General features: G+C 37.7%; 1 protein-coding gene across 1 annotated transcript in view; it reads right to left on the reverse strand.

Moving 5' to 3' along the window:
- LOC124358307 overlaps window positions 1-7,651 on the reverse strand; it is a 40,327-nt gene extending 32,676 nt beyond the window's left edge. The window contains exon 1 of the mRNA XM_046810605.1: window positions 7,591-7,651. Coding sequence (XP_046666561.1) covers window positions 7,591-7,636 — 46 coding nt within the window. The 5' untranslated portion in view covers window positions 7,637-7,651. The remainder of the gene's footprint in view (window positions 1-7,590) is intronic.
- Window positions 7,652-12,044: the final 4,393 nt, after the last annotated feature.

A 12,044-nucleotide genomic window follows, 5' to 3' on the forward strand; every position in this document is an offset into this window, starting at 1 on the left:
ACAACGTACAAGTAAATAAAGCTCCAAATTCAAACTCGAAAAAGGCTGATATGACTAAATGGTTGGATGAACATGAAATTGAATACGACTCTTCATTACTAAAACCTGAATTGTACGAACTAATAAAACTCCATAAGGACAGATACAAAATTTTTGTTTTTGATAACCTCCTCCATCAATTCGGTCATTCAGTTCTTCGATTACCGCCATACCACCCGGACCTTAATCCAATCGAGATGATTTGGGGAATAGTTAAAAACTTTGTATGCCCAGGAAAAATATTACCAATAAAATAGCCGATACAATTCAGTTTGTGTAAAAATAAAAATGGATGCTATATCTGTAGAAGAGTGGAAAAAAAGTTTGTGATAAGGTAATAAAAGTGGAAAATGAGTATTTGGAGAAGGAAAACGTAATAGATGACGCAACCGAAAGTTGTATAATAAACATCGGTGATTCTGAGACCAGCGATAGTGAAGAGGGATAGTGACGCCAGTGATGGCGGAGGAACTCGCCGCTCCATTGTAAAAAAGTACTGTAAGTATTAAACAATATTATTTTAATGCAAAAAAGTTCAATGCAATCATTATACTTGTTGTAATTGCTCAATATTAATAGTTAGTTAAACATAGAATACAAGTGAGTTAAAACCGTTGTAAATAATACAGTTATTGCTACGGATAAAAGTATATAATTGCAATAACAATTAAACCCACAATATTTTTAAGACTAATAAATTAGTTAAATTAACTTGGTTCTTTCGTAAAGGTATTTTTATTGCACAATAAATTAATTTATCGAGTTAATACGTATCAGTGAGCCAATCAATGCGCCAACTACAGTTCCGGCAGAAACGTTCACTCATCACTTCATATGCTACTACAGGCTAAACTAAAATTCCAATAAAAAAATGATAAAATTAAAAAAAAAAGTATTCATCTATTTTCACACAACTTCCTCGCTGACAAATTTTGTCTGACCAAAAAAATAAAAAAAATCCTCGCTTACTACTTTTTTCTTGTCATTGTAAACGCTATGAAAAATGTAAACAATAATCAAAATTATTTCGAAATTTTTTTAATATTTAAAAATGTAACCAATAGATTGCCAATATTAAGAGCTTTAATTTGACGCATCTTACAGAATTGTACGACATTGGCTTCACTTTTAAATCGCGAGAGGAAGCGTTAAAGGTCACTGATTTTTGCAGTCCGTTTTCATACTCCGCCCGGGACAGTTTTAACACAGCAAGACTGACTTTTTCATGCAGGTTAGTAGTCCGCGGCCAAGTCTACGGTTAAAAAAATTGGACTGTACTCGGAGTTGAGACTGCTCCATGTTTATGTCTTTTTCACGATGTTCAGAATCAACGTCCGTGACAGACTCATTCCCTTTCTTATAAACGCAAAATGCATTAGATCGTTCTTCCAACCACCATTGAATGTTCTCGTCCTCGTTTACGATGCCCAGAATCAACGTCCGTGACAGACTCATTCCCTTTCTTATAAACGCAAAATGCATTAGATCGTTCTTCCAACCACCATTGAATGTTCTCGTCCTTGTTTACGATGTTCAGAATCAACGTCCGTGACGGACTCATTCCCATACTCATACCATACATCGCCACGTTACTACTAGTCAGGGTCATTAGACGGCATTACACAGATTTTTAAGAAGGACTGAAAATATAGATTTTATCGCTCTCTCACGGGTTAATATCATTAGAATCTTTAGACGACACGATTTTAACGACACCCCGTCGAGTCCATAATAGATAACTATATAATGCAATTTGCGCCTAAGAGGCGTAGCGTGTTATGCTAATCTGAGCACGACACCAGGCTACCTTATGCTACCTGTGAAATGAAAAAAAAGCTACAAATGATGTACGGATTAGGGTCCACTTTCACACAAACGTTGTGCTGTTGGATCCTAAATAGTAACTCATATTAGATAACTATTTAATACAATTTACGCCTAGAAGGCGTAGCGTGTTGTGTTAATCTGAGCACGACACAGGCAACCTTCAGCTACCCGTGACATCAGCGTGAAGAATAATACAATGACCAATTAGGTGTGGCTCGAGTTCTGTTGGCTAATACATAATGCTGCCCAATTATATCCCTCCTCAAGCTCCCCCTCAAAGTCCCCTCCCCAACCTATTTTTTATAGAAACCATTCGTGCATTGTGGGGTGCGATTGGGGCGACCTCTACGCCGAATGGCGCCCTCCTTTGTGGAGCGATTATTAGGGGCTGGATAATAATATGGCGGTTATAGCGGCATCATTGATATATCAATGAGCCTCAGGGCAGACAATCCAGTAGCTGAAGATTATAAAGTAACAGTGATTAGTAATAGTGATAAAGTAAAGTCATTTTAGACTTTCGTTGTCAGATATTTCTGTGTTTTACAAAATACTGATTCCAACACACATTTCTGACTCATATTCCCTGACTCATATTTCACTGCGCACAAGCGAATTATTTTTGAACTGGGTAAAAATTCTTCTTTATTCGATTGAATAAAAATCGGTTATTGCATTAAAAGAAAAATGGCTCGAACCCTATCACTTGTGCTGGCATGCTTTAAATATTTTCGTTGTAGATTTTAAGGTTTAGAAGTAATTTCGTGCAGATTCCATTTAATATAGGCTACGTTCCATTATAGGTAGTGATAATAGAGATGTATCATATTTTTAAATATTCTCCAAATACTGCTTTTCGAGCGCAACGAGTCAACGACGCAACTAATAACTAACTCAACCTCATTAATTTATTGGTCTTATTATTAAACACAATTTTGTCCATTTAATCTTTGCTGCATCTTTTATAGTTTCCAACAACCTGGATACTTATGGACCCCTCGCATACTAAATGTGACTATTATTATGATACAAGTAAACGAGTAATTTTCCTACTTGTCAACATAGGTCCCACCATCGCGTCTGCCACTTGTTAGGCTTAATTTAACGTACGTTTTACCTTTATTTACCCTTCAATTATAGTTGAAATGTCTGAGCAATTCCACTTACGCAAATTAACTTTACATGTTTTATATTAAGTAATGAAATCTAGTATTACGCAATATAATAGTGTAATGCTAATTGTACTACAACAAATCACTCTGACTTGTAATGCATAAGCTAAACTACATTTGTGATTAACCCCTTAGACTCTATAGAGTAGACATCACAAAATACAATTACAATGTTTGAAATGTAGTCCGTTATTTTCAACTTGATCGCAGGATTATAGATATCTTTCATTGTTATATTTTACAAAAACAGAACATCCAGTTACCTACCTAAAATTCGTAACATATAAAGATGGAGAATGTCCCAAATATTGTTTCCTTGTTGATGGTATGTTCACTCATCAGATTCCATTCTTATATTATGACATTGCCCTCTAATAAGTATGAGTGAACCAGTAAGTACCCTTACATATGCAACACAAGGTATTGCACCGAGACTGGATAAATTAGCTGTCTCTTATAATAAATATATAAAGATAATATATACGTAGCTTATAATATAGATATAACACATACTACAGGTCAGAAAATTACACAAGACTAAAAGGTAGCTAAAGAAAACTAAATATAAATATCCATGTGTTAAAAAGAGGCTTGAAAAATACTGAGAATAAATATGGGAACTGCCCGGGACGAGAATGAATCTTACAACCCCCTCCCCTGGTCAGTGTGTACCTTCAATACGGTGCAATATGATAAATAACCTTGGGAGATTACCTAACGCTGCATTTAACTCTTCACATATCACTTTTATTTTAATAATTACAAATTTTTAAAATTCAACCCAATAGCGGAACATTATATTTTAAAATAACCCACTTGATGTATTTTTCAAGGGTGTATATTTTTCTTGTGTTCAACATTTTTACTAAATGTTACTTTTACAATAGGTTTTCTCTGACTGTAACTTGTTTTACCTTATCAAGATGTTATATCAAATCATTTTGTCCGTTAAAATGATAAAAATAACATACCGACAACACGGAGTATGGAAGCACCAGACAGAACATATGAGCAGAACTCTCAGCTACCGCACAGACCTCTCCACTTGGCCTTCACAACATCAATCGGAGTTTTTCCTTTGTCCAAAAGGAAGCTATAAAGCAAGTTTCAGGTCTCTGTCCTCTCTCCCAAAAGTCGCATAGACAGTAGTTTTAGCCCTAAAATGAATATACTTCTTATTTGGACTATAGCGAAGCTACATACTAAGTTTCAAGTCTCTATGACCTTCTTTCAAGGAGCTATCGCACAAACGAAGGGATGACGACAAGATTCCAAGAATATGCTTTCGGTTCAAAAATAACAATAATAATTATATATTTCTAAAATCAAGGAAATGCAGCTTCTAACTAATCACAACGGTGTCGGCAGCGAACACAACTGAGATTACTACAAGAAACTAACTGGGAAATAGCAATGGCGCACTGGATACTTAGACCTACTTGACACGTCATAGATGTAGCGTGTGAACCCGCGTTGCGCAGACTTTTCAGTACTCAGTCACAATATATCTCAGTGACTCGTGCTTATATTCACATGCTGTTGAAACCCTCGTCATATTATATGTGTCCAACCGCTATGATTTTGGGAATGGTAGCTGACGTGGTTATTAATTTTTTTTTAGTTCTCTTTAGGACAAGAAGCTTTTAAATTGCACTTAGTCCTGTAAGAATCTTTGCGCTGCTTCCGGAGTGACAGGATATTCAGGATGGGTAAGGTTAGGGGCCGCCTTGTCTCCCCAGAAGAAGGGGAGGCCAGCTCTGAACCAGCCTTTCAAGTAGGCAGGGGGTGGCACACCCATGTTGGGTTCAACTGGAAAATATAAACCAGCCAGAAGTGATCCCTGTTGGGTAGTTCGTTGGTTATTACTCGTAATCCAATTGCCTCCAGCCCGTGTGTAAAAGCAACTACGGGAATAGTAATTAAAAAGCACAATTTTTTGTTAATATCCACACTTATATGGATAGTTATGTTGCTACAGTAAATTCTCGAGTTTGCACCAAATATTTTCCGATTTGTTATCATTATGGCGGATCTGTTATTACTCAGTAAAACAGAACAAACTAGGAATACCAACAATTTTTGACAATTTACCTAGCTATATTAGTAAAACTCTTCCTCTTTAACCAGAAAATCCAGAATGTAGAAAGGAACAGACGGAGAAGTGGCCGGTAGGAATACAGAATGAGAAAGAACTTGAAGATTATAAAGCCATTAAATTATTAAAAGTGAAATTTCACAAAACACCTGGATTTAGGTAAGTTTTCCAGTGCAGACGTAACACAAGACGTTTTCCCTAGTATAATATTTTATTTGATATAACAAACTAATGTATTTCGTCATTTAAAACAATATTTTAATAAACCATAACAATTTAAAACTAGATAAAGTTGATACAATGTTGGGTTAATGGTAAAAGATTTAAGGATGATGCATGCGATCCAATCAAGTCAACTTTGGATGAAAACTTGTTATTATAGTTTGAAGCATGGGAAACTGCTGTGTAATACTATCAATAGTGTGTTGGAGTTAGTTCACTTCTTATTCGAACTACAAATTTTACATTCCAGACGAACGCTTAGAGGCTCGTTTCAGGCAGTATCAACAAATAAGTGGAACCTGTAATATAAATATCTGTAAAGTTTAGAATCCGAGAAGTAACTAAAAGCTGTCAGTTTAAAAGATAGAACCTATAGTAAAGTCGAGCTCAAAGATTTGAATATTTTCAACGATTATGATTTTGATCCATATTTTAATTGTGATAATTCAGAAATGTATGGTATTCTACAAATAGAGTATCAGAGAGTGATTTCGATTCAATTCTTGAGGCAACGGATGTAATTGGACGTGTTGAGCGAAAAATATGGAAAACCTCAAAACTACATAAAATTATAATAGGCTGCGTATATCTAACCGCATGTTCTAATAACTACAGCAAATCGTCAAAGAAAATCTTAGTATACTTAGTACTTACTTAGTATAGTTATATTGAGATTAAAATTTAATAACTATTGTTAAAGTAAGAACCTCAAGTCTATATGTAGTGTACTAAGTACTTTCAAATGCCTTTTTGAGTGGAAAATTTAATGTATTTCAACGTTGGTCATACTAATCACATTTTTAATCATGAACATTCGATGTGCATTAAGAAGTATAAAAAATTACTAGAATGGAATATCCTAATATAAATGTACTTCGCTAAATTATAGAACCATGTATTCTACACTAAATCCAAGACAATCGTTAAAGAAAGGTAGGAACGTGAGAATAATAAAAATACTAAGTAGTTTAACAGGATATTTATACCAACTTAGTATTTAAATTAAATGGACACACGTGTTCAGTATGTATCATTGTATAATCACACATATTTGATAATAAGCCAATAGGTCTGCATATACAATAGTTATGATCGCGTGATAGACTAGTCGTATATTAGCGCTTAATGCTTGATTAACGGGGAGGCAGCGAAATGTAGAACCACGAGACGGCACGTTTGCAGGAGTCAGGTCTGTGTATGTAGTGCGGCCTTGGTCTGGTTCTCCTCCTAGGCCTATACGTCGCGTCGTGAGCTAGGTCAGGTTACTAGGGTGACTCATCCCCGCGCCGCGCTGCCATGTTCGTCCTTGAGAGCGCATACCGACCGGAACGAGGGGCTTTACCTCCGAGCCAATATACCCACTCTATTGGTCTTACGTGTTCCCTGGGTGGCGGCCATTCCACAATACCGTATAGAGAGATAGTTGTAGCTATCTGAGGCGGCTCACCAGGGAGCCCTGCGACCAGTCATCTCGCAGGGCCTACCGTACAGGACAGCTCATGCCACACGCCATCTCAACCTGTCTGACTGTATAGCGCTAGACCTTGGAGATGCTACAATTTAGATGTCCTGATATATTCTAATCGCATTAGTATACGAGTAGTTTTTCACGTGAACATAACTATCCTACATGCAGATCTATTGACTTAATATCGAATCTGTGTAATGATACAATGATACATACTGAACATGTCTGTCCATTTTTAAAATACTGAGTTCATATAAATATCCTGTTAGACTACGTAGCCTACTATTTTTATTCTTCTCATTTTCATACCTTTTTTAACGATTTCCTTGCATTTAGTGTAGCCTATAATGCATGGTTCTATACTTTACTGAAGTAGCCTACATTTACTAGGGTATTCAATCTCCAATTTTTTATACCTTTTCATGCTCATCAAATGTCCTGATATATTCGTGGAATTTTTTATAATTAGATAAATTAGCGTTACCATTTATTGCTAAGGGGTTGTACCTTTCTACTGGTTAGAGATAATAACTAATAATCCTTAAAAATGTTGAAATATTTGTAATTTTTCAATCTACATTATCTTGCAATTTAAAGAATCGAGTATCAGCTCATACTAAATTATTCACAGTAATTCAAAAATTGCTATAATACTTGTGATATTTCGGAAACCGTCACTTTTATAAAGTCAATGTATTTAAATCAGTTTAAAACACCGACAGAAATTTAGATCTATCAGCTCTGTTAATAAGTAGTCGATCACTTACCATCATCGTCCTTAGATTCACGATATTGATCGTATCGGGTCTGCATTCTTGCTGTACGGAGCACCTGCACATTTCAAAATTCACGTTATGTCATGGGTTTGTGGTAACTATACGTCCCTACATAACGATATAGGTAATGCTTTAATAATGTATAGGTGTACGACCATTCTAAAATTTATAAACTTAAAAAGATCTATATGTGTATTAGCTTGAAATATATACGGTACAAAATTACGTGCAAAAGAATGATGAGTGAATGCTCTATCAGTTTAATACGTTTATACTTTCCCATCAGTTGACATAAAACTGATATGGCATCTCTCACAGTTACAAAAAGAGTTTTGCGATTGTTTTGATATCACTATGAGCACTGTTACTCAGTCACAGACAATCCAATATTGTATACGGTTCAATTAAGCAAAACCCAGCAATTAGATGTACAGACAATCTTTTTAGAATGTAAATGAATCAGTTGATCATTTAATTTTTACTCAAGTAAGGACAGGGCCATTAAATAAAAAATATTGAATTTCCCTGTTATTGAATGCACACCATAGTTAACTTATGAGGTTTTGTTACAAATTTAGGTGTATTGAGAGCCGAAGTCTTATAATTTTCTTAACATAACAAACATTATGTTAACATATTAATTTGTATGATCAAGTAAATGACTTTTTAAGATCCCAAAATCTACTCCTCCTTCAATAATATAACAAATATAAGGGCAAATTTGGACAATTAAAAAAGGTATTATAATGCAAACGAATCAGTTGAATAACTAGTTACTAGTAACTAGTTGAATAAAAAGCAACACACATGAAAATATTTTGTTTTATAGTGAACAATATAGTTAGCATGATATTTTAATGAAATGTAGGTTTATTGAGGTTTAGTATTTACTGGACACATTTATATGATTTTTAAAATCACAAGATATACTCTTCCTTCAATAATAGGAGACTAGGCTGGATAGTGAGAGAACTAAAGACTAGGTACTAACACATTGATGTTGACCACTAAGTATTTTGTCAAAGCCTGTTTTTATGTAAAGCTAATCGGTTTCTATATTTTTGAGATGCTAATGAGAATGAAAAGGGAAAATAAAATTATTAAAATGCAAAGACATCGTCGTACGTACGACACCAAAAGCTCTCAAAAGTATAATACAGTACAAGAAGTAGATAGACTAAATGTACCTAATATATAATTTACCATACTATTATAAGATGTAATTTTCGACTCGTAATTATAAAATACTTGAGAGTTTTCTAAATAACCAATACAAATATTTTAAAAGGCTGTATAGAGTTTACATGCGTATTATTTATATTTTTGAAAATAACCCGTCAAAAATAAAGCTATAAAGATGTTTGAATTCACTAGTCTCGATGGGACTAAAAATCAAGATGGTCGACAGTACAGCCGGCTTTAAAATGTCAATTACCATACGTGTCAAAGTCCAGCCTAGTAGATACTGTCTGATACATTTCCAAACTAGCACATACTTCAATTAAGGTACTTTTGTTGGCTTCACTTACCTGTAGTTCCAAATGGCATAAAACACTCACTCTGACGAAACTTGCTCGAATGGTGTTTGACTGGAGTGGAGATGGCGAAATAACTCCGTTTCCCGCCACTAGAGCGCTGCTGTATGAAGGCGCGAAGGTAACAGGGCGTCGCGTCGTCGTAGGTATGACGCAATAGGGTGGTTGTAGAGTAGCTGCAGCCGGTGTCGGCGCTTCACACAAATATCAAAGGTGCGTTTTGTTCAAATAGTCGAATGTTGTTTCCTCTCTTCGGTAATACACTGGGGACCTCGTGGAGCCTACATTAATAAAACAAACAAATTAATAAAATAAACTTGATCGATGCAGAACTTATTGTATCAGGCATTTTTACTATCACACTTACGTATTAAATCACCGTATGTATTCTCAAGAAAGCTTCTTACTAAATGAGGTAAAGTTAAAACAACGAACAGCTTCAATTAAGGCAATGGTTCCTACTTGCCTTTAGTGAACCCGTTTATTTAGCTATTGGGTAAATAGTCATAACCTTTAAATATTTCATTTAATTCAAGAGCTGAAATCACGAAGAAATTGGTTTTAAGAAATTTACTAGGAGTAATATTTGCATTGTTCTAATTATAAAAATGCATATTTTTAGTCCTTAAAACCACTTTGGAAGTTTTTAAAGTTTGGGGTTACTCTTTAGTGAACTTAGTGTAGGTGTAAATAACAAAAAAAAATTAAAAAAATCAATCATGCCAACTTTTTTAATAATTTTAATACATAATTTTACCAGTAAGTTTATTTATTCTATTCAGACTAATGCAAAAATACTCCGGTGACGTTTTTTAATCAATTTCTGATAAGTTGGGTTCTAAGTTCTCAAAAATATGACACGAATTTCAGAGCAGTCCTCAGCAAATGCGTTGCCTGGAGCAACGTATTTTTTAATAAACTGCATAATTGACATACTGTGGACGGTAAATATTATTAAAAAATTTCTTCGTGCGACTAGCCAACTTTACAAAGGGGTGATTAACACAAGATTGACAACTCTGGCGCATCACCTGTTTCACAACGCTATCAAAACCTGCATCAAACTATCTTTTCCAACAGAATTGGGTTGATATTTAGCATATCATAATAATTGTAACCAGCAAGAATGAAAGGTTGGTTGTTGAATGGTGTATCAGTAAAGGGTCAACTAATTGACTCAATAAAAATGGTGTAATAAGTAATGTGTAATGTGAGTGATAAGCTCGATAAGCTCGTGGTCACCCTGTCCAGCCAGAACTGACTGCAGGGCCAGGTTGGACTGCGAGACTACTGCATGATGCACACATGCTGTGCTAGGTGAAATGTGAGTAATAGGCTCGTGGTCATCCGGCCAGGGCAGAGCTGACTGCATGGCAATGTAGGACTGCGATACTTCCAGAAGCAGCTGACAAGGCGCCGCTGCCGGAGGAAAGTAATTGATAGGCTCGAGGTCATCCTGCCAGAGCAGTGATGACTGCAGGGCAATGTTGGACTGCGATACTTCCAGAAGCAGCTGAGAAGGTGCCGCTCCCGGTGGAAAGTAATTGATAACCTAGTGGTCATAGTGTCCAGACAGAGCAGATTGCAGGGCAATGTTGAAGTGAACAGAGAAACCACTACAAGCAGCACACACGCTGCGCCCGGTGAAATGTGAGTAATAGGCTCGGGTTCATCCTGCCAGGGCAGAGCTGACAGCATGGCGATGTTGGAATGCGAAACCACTGCAAGCAGTAAAAACGCTGCGCCCGGTGCAATGTGAGTAATAGGCTCGAGGTCATCTTGCCAGGGCAGAACTGACTGCATGGCGATGTTGGACTGCGAAACCACTGCAAGCAGCACACACGCTACACCCGGTGAAATGTGAGTAATAGGCTCGTGGTCATCCTGCCAGGGCAGAGCTGACTGCATGGCAATGTTGGACTGCGAAACCACTGCAAGCAGCACACACACTGCGCCCGGGGAAATGTGAGTAATAGGCTCGTGGTCATCCTGCCAGGGCCGAGCTGACTGCATGGCAATGTTGGACTGCGAAACCACTGCAAGCAGCACACACGCTGCGCCCGGTGAAATGTGAGTAATAAGCTCGTGGTCATCCTGCCAGGGCAGAGCTGACTGCATGGCGATGTTGGACTGCGAAACCACTGCAAGCAGCACACACGCTGCGCCCGGTGAAATGTGAGTAATAGGCTCGTGGTCATCTTGCCAGGGCAGAGCTGACTGCATGGCGATGTTGGACTGCGAAACCACTGCAAGCAGCACACACGCTACACCCGGTGAAATGTGAGTAATAGGCTCGTGGTCATCCTGCCAGGGCAGAGCTGACTGCATGGCAATGTTGGACTGCGAAACCACTGCAAGCAGCACACACACTGCGCCCGGGGAAATGTGAGTAATAGGCTCGTGGTCATCCTGCCAGGGCCGAGCTGACTGCATGGCAATGTTGGACTGCGAAACCACTGCAAGCAGCACACACGCTGCGCCCGGTGAAATGTGAGTAATAAGCTCGTGGTCATCCTGCCAGGGCAGAGCTGACTGCATGGCAATGTTGGACTGCGAAACCACTGCAAGCAGCACACACGCTGCGCCCGGTGCAATGTGAGTAATAAGCTCGTGGTCATCCTGCCAGGGCAGAACTGACTGCATGGCAATGTTGGACTGCGAAACCACTACAAGCAGCACACACACTGCGCCCGGGGAAATGTGAGTAATAGGCTCGTGGTCATTTTACCAGTGCCGAGCTAACTACATGGCGATGTTGGACTGCGAAACCACTACAAGCAGCACACACGCTGCGCCCGGTGAAATGTGAGTAATAAGCTCGTGGTCATCCTGCCAGGGCAGAGCTGACTGCATGGCAATGTTGGACTGCGAAACCACTGCAAGCAGCACACACGCTGCGCCCGGTGAAAT

Source organism: Homalodisca vitripennis, chromosome 3 (assembly GCF_021130785.1).
Source record: "Homalodisca vitripennis isolate AUS2020 chromosome 3, UT_GWSS_2.1, whole genome shotgun sequence".
NCBI lineage: Eukaryota > Metazoa > Arthropoda > Insecta > Hemiptera > Cicadellidae > Homalodisca > Homalodisca vitripennis.